General features: G+C 47.0%; 1 protein-coding gene across 1 annotated transcript; it reads left to right on the forward strand.

Annotated features, from left to right (window-relative positions):
• The first annotated feature begins 5,481 nt into the window (after window positions 1–5,481).
• Window positions 5,482–11,733, forward strand: LOC129716269 (phospholipase A and acyltransferase 3-like). The gene is made up of 3 exons (XM_055666143.1): window positions 5,482–5,666; window positions 10,494–10,596; window positions 10,725–11,733. Exons 1-3 carry the CDS (start codon window positions 5,652–5,654, stop codon window positions 11,186–11,188), a joined length of 582 nt encoding a protein of 193 aa, XP_055522118.1. The 5' UTR covers window positions 5,482–5,651; the 3' UTR covers window positions 11,189–11,733.
• Window positions 11,734–13,200: the final 1,467 nt, after the last annotated feature.

The following is a 13,200-nucleotide window of genomic DNA, read 5'->3' on the forward strand; positions in this document are numbered from 1 at the left end:
TTCTTCCTCGACCACAGACCCATCCAATTTCTCTCTACTAACACTCTACTCCGCCTAGCGGAGCTGGTCCTCACCCTCAACAACAAATCGAGCTGCCTGTCTGTCTTTGGACACGTTCGATGGAAGACATGTTTTTATTTGTGTATGGGTCCCATGCTGCAACTGCGTGGTCCAAGTGAGGTCTCACGACGGTGAAGTATAGCTTCTCCTTGACAGAAGTTGAACAATGATGAAAGTTGCTCCTCAGAAAGTTTAGGACACCTGGAGCTACGGCACTGTGTGTTTCTAACAACTGCACCACTGTGTCTCTCCCCAAAGAGTCTTGTAGAGTCATACAGCATGGAAACATGCCCTTTGGCCCAACTCGTTCATACCTCAACTACACTAGTCCCATTAGTACGGGTTTGCCCATATCTCTGTGAAACGTTCCTATCCATCAACCTATCCAAGTGTCTTTGAAATGTTGTTATAGTGCTCATTTACAAAACAGAAATAGGCCATTCAGCCCAACTCTGCTATGCTGTCCAAGATTCCCTATCTACACCAATGTTGTCTGCTTTTACACTTAGTTTAGTTTATTATTGTCACGTTATTGTACTGATGGAGAGTGACTAGCATTTGTTTGCGTGCTATTCAGTCAAAAGAAAGACTATGTATATATACAATTGTCATAGAGCCATACAGTGTAGAAACAGGCCCTTTTGCCCAACCTGCCCACACCGACCAACGTATCCCATCTACACTAGACCCACCTGCCTGCGTTTGGCCGATATCTCTCTAAACCAGTCCTGTCTATGTACATGTCTACTTGCATCCTAAATGTTGCGGTAGTCCCTGCCTTAACCACCGCATCCGACAGCTTGTTCCAGACACCCATCTCTCTTTATGCGAAAACATTGCCCCTCAGATTCCTGTTAAAGCTTTTCCCCCCCTCACCTTAAACCTAGTCGTTAGGTTCCCGATTCCCCTCCTCTGGGAAGAGACTCTGTACGTCTACCTGATCTATTCCTCTCATGATTTTACACAAATTTTATTAAGCTTTCACAGCCTGGTTTGGCAACTTGAACGCCCAGGAGCGAAGATTGCAGAAAGTGGTGAACACTGCCCAGTCCAGCACGGATTCTGACCTCACCACCATCGAAGAGATGTACAGCAGTCGTTGCCTCAAAAAGGCAGCCAGCATCATCAGAGACCCACACCACCCTGACCACGCTCTCCTTTCACACCTGCCATAGGGATGGTGGTACAGGAGTCCGAAAACTGTAACGTGCAGGTTCAGGAACAAGCATCAGGCTATTAAACACAACGTCCAAATAAGCTCTGAATTACATACTTGGGGGCATTGCTTTTATCTTTTTACAGTCTGCGTGTCTGTGTCTGTGTGTGCGTCTGTCTGTCTGTGTCTGTCTGCGTGTCTGTGTCTGTGCTTATTTGTCTGTGTCTGTTTGTGTGTATTTTTCTGTGTGTGTGTGTGTGTGTGTGTGTATTTGTCTGTGTGTGTGTGTCTGTGTGTATTTGTCTGTCTGTCTGTGTGTGTCTATCTGACCGTGTGTGTGTTTGTGTGTCTGTGTGTGTCTATCTGTCTGTGTGTGTATCTGTGTCTGTCTGTCTGTGTGTGTGTGTGTCTGTCTGTGTGTGTGTGTCTGTGTGTGTGCGTGTGTGTGTGTGTCAGTGTGTGTGTCTGTCTGTGTGTGTGTGTCTGTGTGTGTGTCTGTGTGTGTCTGTCTGTGTGTGCGTGTGTGTGTGTCTGTCTGTCTGTCTGTCTGTGTGTGTGTGTGTCTGTCAGAGTCTACACACACATATATGTACAGGACAAGTTTGGAGGGATATGGATCAAGTGCAGGCAGGTGGGTCTAGTGTAGCTGGGACTTGTTGGCTGGTGTGGGCAAGTTGGGCCTGTTCCCACACTGTATCTCTCTATGACTATCATTTATTATATTGTTTACAGACAACTATAGTTTACATATTCTGTTGTGCTGCTGCAATGAAGTGTTGAAGCTGCCAGAGGAAGTGGTTGGGGCAGATACTATAACAGCATCTAAAAGACAAAAAAAGACACAAATGCTAGAGTATGTTAGCTGGTCAGGCAGCATCTATGGAGGACATGGCTAGGCAATATTATGGCTTGGGTCCCTTCTTTGGACTAATCAATTTGAAGAAAGGTCCTGTCCTGAAATGTCACCAATCCATGTTCTCCAGAGATGCTGCCTGACCCCTTGTGGTACACCAGCACTTTGTGTAATGTGTTTACAGATTTGTTATGCTGCAGCCAGTAATAATGTCACTATTCTGCTGTTGATACACATGCCAATTAAACACTCTGAACTTGATTTAATGCTGTCTCTGTGTCTTGTAACTCTCTCATTGTTCGTGACTATCCCACAATTGGGCACATCTCAACATCCACCCAAGATGCAGAGTGCTGGAGTAACTCAACAAGACAGGCAGCATCTCTGGAGAACATGGATCAGTGAAGTTTCAGGTTGGACCCTTCTTCAGAATGGGAACGGAAGATTCCAACCGGTTGAGTTACTCCAGCACAATGTCTCTTTTTTTGTAAACCAGCATCTGCAGTCCCTTGTGTCGCCATTTCACTAGTACACTGTGAAATATCCTCGAGGTATGCCTACGTTGAAGATGTTCTCCTTTCTCTGACAGTTCTGTGAGACCCTCTGTCACTGCCCCTCCCTCTGTGATTCCAGTAGCTCTCCTGGCCTTTGAAGTCTGAAGAAGTGTCCCCTTTAGAAAAGGCCATGTATAATGACCTCCAGAGATGCTGCCTGACCATTTTTTTTAGTAAATCAGCATCTGCAGATCTTTGTTTCAATACCTCGTATTCTCGTATACCAGCCGGTGGGCGGCGCGACTTTGGTCAGCAGCGGCCTCTGCAGTCTGTCCGCGTTTTATTATTTTCTGTCTATATTTTTATGTAGTTTTTGTTATTTTTTGTTGGGGTGTGTGTGTGTGTGGGAGGGAGGGGAAAACTTTTAAATCTCTCCCTGCACGGGAGACCCGACCTTTTCTCGTCGGGTCTCCGTTATCGTTGGGGCTGCAACGAGGAGCGGCCTCCAACAGGAAGAGACCGGGGACTCTGGTGCCGATGACTCACCGTCGCCGTCGTGGGGCTGGCCGAGTCCGGAGCGGGTGGAGCGGTGGAGGAGCGCTGCTGCTGCTGCTGCTGCGGCCCGACCGGAGAGTCGGAGGCTTCAACGGCAAGTCTGTGGACGGCGGCACCGGGAGCCCGCGGGTCCCTGGAGGGAGACCGCTTTTCAGGGCTCTCGCAACGGCGACTTCCCCCGCCCGAGTTGCGGGGTTGAAGAGCTCCTGGAGCGGGGCCTGACATCACTGCCCCGCGCGGCTTGGAATGGCCGCGGGACTCTGCGAGCGCACGCCGGGGGCTCCAACACCAAGAACCCGGTGTGCGATCTCGCACCACCCGGCGCGGCTTTAATGGCCGCGGGACAATCGCCATCGCCAGCCGGGGGCTTTGACTTTGACTCTGACATCGGGGGGGGGGGGGGGGAGAGTGCAGTGGAGAGATAAGTTTATTTGGCCTTCCATCACAGCAATGTGATGGATGTTTATGTGTGTCTTGGGTCTATGTGTCTGTAATGTATGGCTGCAGAAACGGCATTTCGTTTGGACCTCAAGGGGTCCAAATGACAATTAAATGTATCTTGTATCTTGTTGTATCTTGTATTCCGAATGGGCAGTGTATAACACAAGGAAGTGAACATTGAATTTTTCCAATTTAAGTCAAGTTTTATCTATTGATTGCGGGTCAGGCAGCATCTGTGGAGAACATGGATACGTGACATGGACAGTTGACCTACTGAGCTACTCCAGCACTGTATCTCTTTTTATGTAAACCAAAATGAAAAGTTCCTAGGTACACAAAAATGCTGGAGAAACTCAGTGGGTGCAGCAGCATCTATGGAGCGAAGGAAATAGGCAACGTTTCGGGCCGAAACCCTTCTTCGGTCTGAAATAGGTAACATAGAAACATAGAAATTAGGTGCAGGAGTAGGCCATTCGGCCCTTCGAGCCTGCACCACCATTCAATATGATCATGGCTGATCATCCAACTCAGTATCCCGTACCTGCCTTCTCTCCATACCCTCTGATCCCCTTAGCCACAAGGGCCACATCTAACTCCCTCTTAAATATAGCCAATGAACTGGCCTCAACTACCCTCTGTGGCAGAGAGTTCCGGAGATTCACCACTCTCTGTGTGAAAAAAAGTTCTTCTCATCTCAGTTTTAAAGGATTTCCACCTTATCCTTAAGCTGTGACCCCTTGTCCTGGACTTCCCCAACATCGGGAACAATCTTCCTGCATCTAGCCTGTCCAACCCCTTAAGAATTTTGTACGTTTCTATAAGATCCCCTCTCAATCTCCTAAATGCTAGAGAGTATAAACCAAGTCTATCCAGTCTTTCTTCATAAGACAGTCCTGACATCCCAGGAATCAGTCTGGTGAACCGTCTCTGCACTCCCTCTATGGCAATAATGTCCTTCCTCAGATTTGGAGACCAAAACTGTACGCAATATGTAACGTTTCGGGCCGAAACCCTTCTTCAGTCTGAAGAAGGGTTTCGGCCCGAAACGTTGCCTATTTCCTTCGCTCCATAGATGCTGTTGCACCCGCTGAGTTTCTCCAGCATTTTTGTCTACCTTCGATTTTCCAGCATCTGCAGTTCCTTCTTAAACATTAAAAGTTCCTTGTTTCTCCAATAAAAGAACGAGCCTCATTGAATTCTGCATGCCAGACACTGGCTTACAATTGCTGGTCTGGAGAACTTAGAAGGTTCTGGCACCATGTTGGGCCCTGATCTGACGAGAGGTTAGAGGAGCTTGCAAGCAGGTTACACATATAATCATAAGCCTGTGCTTCTTCCCGACTCTACAAACAACTGTCAGCTATGTTTTAAAACTAGTTATCCTCTCTAGTACTGAAAATAGGCTTCACTCATCTCTCAGTTGTTCCTTGGAAGACCAGGTTAACCCAATGGTTTTGCAGCTGTCTGTTGAGCTAGGTATTGAAAGTGAGCCTGTTTGTCTGGCAAAGGGAATGTTATCAGACAACTCCATTTTAGCCGAGAAGCATGTTTCTCCTCGCTCACCCATTCAGGAGCTGCAGCAGTCGTTCCAGGTGAGACAGAGGTTCACATGCACCTCATTTACAGTCTAGGTTCCTTCTGCTGCTGGACATGGGGGGCAGGGTGTGGTGGAGACGCCCCTCAAAATAAGGGAAGGGATTCCACGCCAGTGGGCCACATGAGTGGCACGGGTGTGGGGTAAAATTGTGATTTGGGGAAACTGTATTGAATGTATATGTAGCCTCCGAGAATGTCGGATGGAGTTTTGTATGGATCATGTATTGTATATATTTATTTCTCGAATAAAGTATATTTTGAAATTAAAAATCTAACTTCTGCCATCCGTGACTCACAAAATCACAAAATCATATTTCCAATCACTGAACTGTGAAACCGCCCAGGAAGTTTGCGACTAGAATTGAAAGCGCATGTTCGGTTTGAGCTGAGAGCTGAAGAACAGAAGCTGAGAATTCAGACGAAAGACAAATAGTTTCCACATTTTGATCTGCAGGTGTGTTAAACATTAGAGGAAGTTCAAATTCACCAAGTCAACATGGCCAATCAACAGGTAAATTTATTTGAATACTTTTAATCTCAGTTCTGGTCACTGGGCAGGTGCTGGTTATCGATGCTCAGACATATTGTCTCCATCAGTCAGAAAATGTCTGAGCTCAACAACCTACACCCAGAGCCGTGGGAGACTGTGGTCTGCAGACAGTGGGCCGTACTCGATGTGTGTGGGGGGGATTTTCCTGAACTTTCCCTTGTTCATATGTGGTCTTCAGAGGACACGGCTGCTGATGCCATGGTGGAGCTGATGCCGGCTGTGATCAGGCACCGACACACAGCCCAAAGAAGGACGCGTTGTGGCATTTGGCAGTCATCCTCAGTCCTGGATGTAGGGTGATGTGGGGAGCGTGAAGTCAGAGGGTAAGCGGGCTCTGGTTTTAAAGAACATTTATAGCAGCAAAACAGGCAATTTGGCCCAACTGCAGGATTTGATGCTCTTTGGGAACCTCCTTCTGCATATCAACCTTTTGTTTCCAGCAAATATGAGAGATGTCAGCGCTTTCTCTCGAGCTGCTTAATGGGAAATTCAAAAGCTTTCTCAGAAACGCCAATTTATAATGCGCCATAACTTACCTGGGTTGCTTTCACTTTCACATTTATCTGGCTCCTTGAAAAGATCTCCATCGCCTTCCTCAGGCACAGCCTATGGGAGTAAGTTCCTCTTTACTCTACTCTCTGACTCTAAACACTTGAACTCCATTTTCCCTTTGTTTCAAGTCAAGTCAAGCCAAGTCAAGTTTATTTGTCACATACACATACGAGATGTGCAGTGAAATGAAAGTGGCAATGCTCGCGGACTTTTGTGCAAAAGACAAACAACAAAACAACCAAACAAATTATAAACACAATCATAACACACATATTCTTTTACATAATAAATAATGGAAGGAAAAACGTTCAGTAGAGTTAGTCCCTGGTGAGATAGGCGTTTACATTCCGAATTGCCTCTGGGAAAAAACTCCTTCTCAACCTCTCCGTTCTCACCGCATGGCAACGGAGGCGTTTACCTGACCGTAGCAGCTGGAACAGTCCGTTGCAGGGGTGGAAGGGGTCTCCCATGATTTTATTTGCTCTGGAGTTGCACCTCCTGTTGTATAGTTCCTGCAGGGGGGCGAGTGAAGTTCCCATAGTGCGTTCGGCCGAACGCACTACTCTCTGCAGAGCCTTCTTGTCCTTGGCAGAGCAATTCCCAAACCATATGGTAATATTTCCGGACAAGATGCTTTCCACCGCTGCTGCGTAGAAGCACTGGAGGATCCTCGGTGACACTCTGAATTTCCTCAATTGCCTGAGGTGGTAAAGGCACTGCCTTGCCTTACTCACGAGTGCTGAGGCGTGTGATGCCCTTGTCATATCCTCGGAGATGTGGACTCCCAGATATTTAAAACAGTTCACCCTATCCACAGGATCCCCATTTATCTTCAATGGAGTGTACGTCCTTGGATAATGTGCCCTCCTAAAGTCCATGATCAGCTCCTTCGTTTTTTTTGATGTTCAAGAGGAGGCTGTTATCCTGGCACCAGAGTGCTAGATCAGCCACCTCCTCCCGGTAGGCCTTCTCGTCGTTGTCTGAGATCAGGCCCACCACCACAGTGTCATCAGCAAACTTAATTATTGAGTTGGAGCTGAACCTAGCCACACAGTCATGTGTGTACAGGGAGTACAATAGGGGGCTGAGGACGCAACCCTGGGGCGATCCTGTGCTCAGGGTGAGGGACTTCGATGTATTCCCTCCCATCTTGACTACCTGGGGCCTGGCGGTGAGAAAGTCCAGGACCCAGGCACACAGTGAGGTGTTGAGCCCCAATTCCATTAACTTCCCAGCCAGTCTGGTGGGGACTATCGTGTTGAAGGCTGAACTGTAGTCTATGAACAGCATCCTCACGTAGCCCCCCTTCTGGCTGTCCAGATGGGAGAGAGCGGTGTGCAAGACCTGGGAGGCCACATCATCCGTGGATCTGTTCGGGCGGTATGCGAACTGCAACGGGTCCATGTTCCGAGGGAGGAAGGCGCAGATGTGATTCTTCACCAGCCTCTCAAAGCATTTCATGACTACCGAGGTAAGGGCCACCGGACGGTAGTCATTCAGACAGGCTGGGGAGGCATTTTTTGGTACCGGTACAATGATGGATTTTTTGAAGCAGGCAGGGACCACGGACTTGTCCAGGGAGAGGTTGAATAATGTAGTGAGCACTGGAGCTAGCTGCGTAGTACAGGACTTGAGTATTCTTTAACACTTTCCCTGTCGTTAACTTTGGATAAATATTAAATAAATGGAAACCTTCTGGTCTGAGCCATCGTTTGCATTGTTGTCAGGGGGTCTTCAGATGGTCAGAGAAGCTGACAAGTAAAAGTAACGGGCGATTTAAAAAAAAGAATGAGACAAAAAATCTAGTTTCAGCTTTCTCAATGAAACGCAGGACCAATTAGGCAGTTGGAAATGATTAACAACTGAATGTGGGAAACGTTGGGGTTTGACATCCACAAACACTGAATTCACACCGGAGTTTATTTGATCGCTGCTTATTGTGTGGGAGAGAGTAGACACACTGCCCAGCACCACACGACTGAACCACAATGGTGCAAGGATTATAAGAACATCCATTTCTAACAAAGGTGAATGCACTAATTCATTGCCCAAAGCCAGGATCAAACACAAATCCAAAATTAAATAAAACATATTTGCAGTTTATTCCTCATCTTGCTTTTGTTGCCAGATAACCGGGCATCCTTGACTCTTTTAACTCCATCTCAGTTTCTGTTTCTGAAGCCTTCTATTTTCTCATATTTAAGCCATCTCTCATCATCTGTTCCCTCATGAAAACTGTTGCAGGCACTCTGTGAATCCTGTGTGGATTCATCTGATCCCATTTTACCTTTCCCCATTTCACTACCCTCAGCCCCAAATCACCACAGATCAGTACGTTCTCTGGCAAGATGCTGAGAATTGTTGATCAGCAGACAGATGCAGTGATTCTTCAACCAGGACAAGTGAAGATCAACGGACAAAATTAAATAAATGTGAAATATTGACCTTTAGCTCGAGGGCTGGATCACAAATAGGAATTATCTTACAGTATTGGCAGATTTATCTAAATTAGTTCCACCTTCTTGGGTACACTGCTGCACAGATTCACCAGGTAAATATTAAGATGAAGATTAATATCAGAACGAAGTATGAAGAGCTGGTCATAGACTGCCGCAAGCAGGGCTGGAAGGCAAGGTGTATGCCCATAGCGGTTGGCTGCAGAGGTTTTGCAGGGCAATCGCTCTACAAAGCCTTGAGTGCACTGGGCATAAACGGAGTGGCGAGGGGAAAGGCCATCAAGAACATCACAGAGGCAGCAGAGAAGGCCTCGAGATGGCACTGGATCAGGAGAGAATGTCCATGGGGAGGAGCGAATGCCACCTGAACACAAGTCGTGGTCTGATCAACCACGGCTGGGTCGCCTGGGCGAAGGTGTCTGATGTTGAAAGACCCGAAGCACCCAATGACCCCAGGTTACATCACTGATGATAATAATAATAATAAATTTAATTTATATAGCGCTTTTCTAAGACTCAAAGTCGCTTTACAATAGTAACAGACAATAGCAGACGGAGAAGCGGCAAACAAAGAGCGCCAGCGTCCTCTCCGTGCAGCACATAAAGAAAGAATACAGACATAACAGTAATAAAGAAATTTAAACATAGAAACATCCCCCCACAAAGTCCAGTCCCCATCCCATGTCCATGGGCCTATTGAGGCCTCCACAGTTGCCTCCACGGAGGCCCGATGTTCCAGGCCGTTCTCGCCGGGTGGTGTTGCTCCGGCGTCGGGAGAATCCTCTCAGCGGCATGGGAACCCTGGAACGGCCGCTTCCGTACTGGAGGCCGCGGCTTCCGAAGCCAACAAGGCCGCGCCGGATGGATCTCCACAACTGGCGATCTCATCCAGAGATCCCAGGCTCCCGATGTAAAGTCAGCGCCGCCGCCCGCAGCTGGTCGCTCCTCAGACCCACAGATCCGCAATGCTTTTTTATCGCCGGTCCCAGCATACCGGAGTTCCAGTGCGGCGACCCGGGCAAGGCATCGCCCGCTCCGCGATAGCGCTCCAGCACTGTGCCGCCGCCGAAGCCGTGTTACTGCGCGGTCCCCGACAGGAAACGCCGCTCCAGGCCCGCTGGTAGGCAGCAAGGACGGGTCGAAACTGCAGCCCGTAGAAAAGCTGCCTCTCCGACCAGGTAGGGACCCTGAAAGATAGTTTCCCCTTTCCCCCCCCCCACCACATAAAAAAGTTTAGACCGCCAGAACAAAACACTTTAACTAACTAAAAATAAAATAAAAAGATGAAGATAAGGACAGCTGCTGGCTGGGCAGCCATGCACAGGACAGTGCCCCCAACCGTTATGAATCTTCTTCTCATGATGTGTTCAGGAACATCAATAGATGTATCTTTAGCAAAAGACTAAAAAACAATCACAAGTACAAAGTGCACAGATTTGATTTGCACTCCTGTAGGTACAAATGATTAATGAAATATAATTTTGTTGTTGGGTTTGTTGTATTGAACCCTAACCATCAGAATCCAAATCACTACAAACATCAGGTATTATCACAACGTTTAGCAGGTACTATCGCAACATTTCAGAAACATTTGGACAAGTACGTGGATAGAACAGGTTTAAAGATATATGGGCCAAAGGCAGGCAGGTGGGACATGTTAGTCAGTGTGGCAGGTTGGGCCGAAGGGCCTGTTTTCACACTGTATGATTCGATGAAAATATAACCCAAATTGTTTAACATCTGGTGTTGGTTTATAATGTGATCTCTATCTTATTTCCAGTTTAAACCAAAACCTGGAGATTTGATTGAAATACCTCGAAAGGGTGGGTATAAAGACTGGGCCCTCTACATGGGAGATGGAGACGTCGTGCATTTAACTTCAGGTAAAAGCTGTTCACTTTTATTCTCCTATTTAACATGTTTTGCATTGTAGACTTCTCTGCCCATGTGTAATTCAACCCATACCAGGGATACTATCAGATGATAAAAGACCATTTAATATCTATTCTAGATGGTGCAAGTCGAGATACGAGTACTCGATTCTCTAGGTCGGAAGGGATTGGTGTGATTAAGAGGGAGCCTCTCGATGAGGTGGTTGGCAATAATTCCTGGAAAGTCAACAATGGATCAGATGGAATGTGGAATCCATTTCCCGTTGACAAGATAATAAAAAAGGTTAATGAAATGATTGGATGCAGAGTGCGTTACAAAGTACTAAGTGCAAACTGTGAACACTTTGTTAATTCACTTCGGTATGGTATAGATATATCATTTCAGGTAAGTACAGTATATAACGTGGACATAAAGTCATTGTTCTTTGACGGGCCTGAGATTACTTTGGGGTCTGGTCCTCCAGCAAATTATTGTCCCTCCAAATGCATGGGACATGATGGTACACTAATGTTATATGTATCCAACGCCTCTACTTCCTTAGAAGTTTGGCATGTCCCCTACAACTCTCACCAACTTCTATAGATGCACCATAGAAAGTATTTTACCAGGATGCATCACATCTTGGTTTGGGAACAGTTCCATCCAAGACCGCAAGAAATTACAGTAAATTGTAGATGCACCCCAGACCATCAGACAAACCAACCTCCCTTCTATTGACTCATACCTCATGCTGCCTCGGCAAGGCCACCAGCATAATCACAGACGAGTCGCACCCTGGCAACTCCCTCTTCTCCCCTCTCCCATTAGGCAAGAGGTATAGAAGTGTGAAAATACACATCTCCAGATTCTGTCTGAAGAAGGGTTTCGACCCGAAACTTACCTATTTCCTTCGCTCAATAGATGCTGCCTCACCCGCTGAGTTTCTCCAGCATTTTTATCAATCTACAGATTCAGGGCCAGTTTCTACCCAGTTTGAATACTTTTAATCTCAGCTTTGGTCACTGAGCAGATGCTGGTTATCGATGCTCATGTCTCCATCAGTCAGAAAATGTCTGAGCTCAACAACCTACACCCAGAGCCGTGGGAGACTGTGGTCTGCTGACAGTGGGCCGTACACGATGTGTGTTGGGGGGATTTTCCTGAACTTTCCCTCGTTCATATGTGGTCTTCAGAGCTTCCACCGATGCCATGGTGGAGCTGATGCCGGCTGTGATCAGGCACCGACACACAGCCCAAAGAAGGACGCGTTGTGGCATTTGGCAGTCATCCTCAGTCCTGGATGTAGGGTGATGTGGGGAGCGTGAAGTCAGAGGGTAAAGCGGGCTCTGGTTTTAAAGAACATTTATAGCAGCAAAAGACAATTTGGCCCAACTGCAGGATTTGATGCTCTTTGGGAACCTCCTTCTGCATATCAACCTTTTGTTTCCAGCAAATATGAGAGATGTCCTGAGAGTCTCTCTCGAGCTGCTTAATGGGAAATTCAAAAGCTTTCTCAGAAACGCCAATTTATAATGTGCTATAACTTATCTGGGTTGCTTTCACTTTCATATTTATCTGGCTCCTTGAAAAGATCTCCATCGCCTTCCTCAGGCACAGCCTATGGGAGTAAGTTCCTCTTTACTCTACTCTCTGACTCTAAACACTTGAACTCCATTTTCCCTTTGTTTCAAGTCAAGTCAAGCCAAGTCAAGTTTATTTGTCACATACACATACGAGATGTGCAGTGAAATGAAAGTGGCAATGCTCGCGGACTTTTGTGCAAAAGACAAACAACAAAACAACCAAACAAATTATAAACACAATCATAACACACATATTATTTTACATAATAAATAATGGAAGGAAAAAACGTTCAGTATAGTTAGTCCCTGGTGAGATAGGCGTTTACAGTCTGAATTGCCTCTGGGAAGAAACTCCTTCTCAACCTCTCCGTTCTCACCGCATGGCAACGGAGGCGTTTGCCTGATCGTAGCAGCTGGAACAGTCCGTTGCAGGGGTCTCCCATGATTTTATTTGCTCTGGAGTTGCACCTCCTGATGTATAGTTCCTGCAGGGGGGCGAGTGAAGTTCCCATAGTGCGTTCGGCCGAACGCACTACTCTCTGCAGAGCCTTCTTGTCCTTGGCAGAGCAATTCCCAAACCAGATAGTAATATTTCCGGACAAGATGCTTTCCACCGCGGCTGCGTAGAAGCACTGGAGGATCCTCGGAGACACTCTGAATTTCCTCAATTGCCTGAGGTGGTAAAGGCGCTGCCTTGCCTTACTCACGAGTGCTGAGGCGTGTGATGCCCATGTCATATCCTCGGAGATGTGGACTCCCAGATATTTAAAACAGTTCACCCTATCCACAGGATCCCCATTTATCCTCAATGGAGTGTACGTCCTCGGATGTTGTGCCCTCCTAAAGTCCATGATCAGCTCCTTCGTTTTTTTGATGTTCAAGAGGAGGCTGTTATCCTGGCACCAGAGTGCTAGATCAGCCACCTCCTCCCGGTAGGCCTTCTCGTCGTTGTCTGAGATCAGGCCCACCACCACAGTGTCATCAGCAAACTTAATTATTGAGTTGGAGCTGAACCTAGCCACACAGTCATGT

The sequence above is a fragment of the Leucoraja erinacea genome, unplaced genomic scaffold, assembly GCF_028641065.1.
Source record: "Leucoraja erinacea ecotype New England unplaced genomic scaffold, Leri_hhj_1 Leri_198S, whole genome shotgun sequence".
NCBI lineage: Eukaryota > Metazoa > Chordata > Chondrichthyes > Rajiformes > Rajidae > Leucoraja > Leucoraja erinaceus.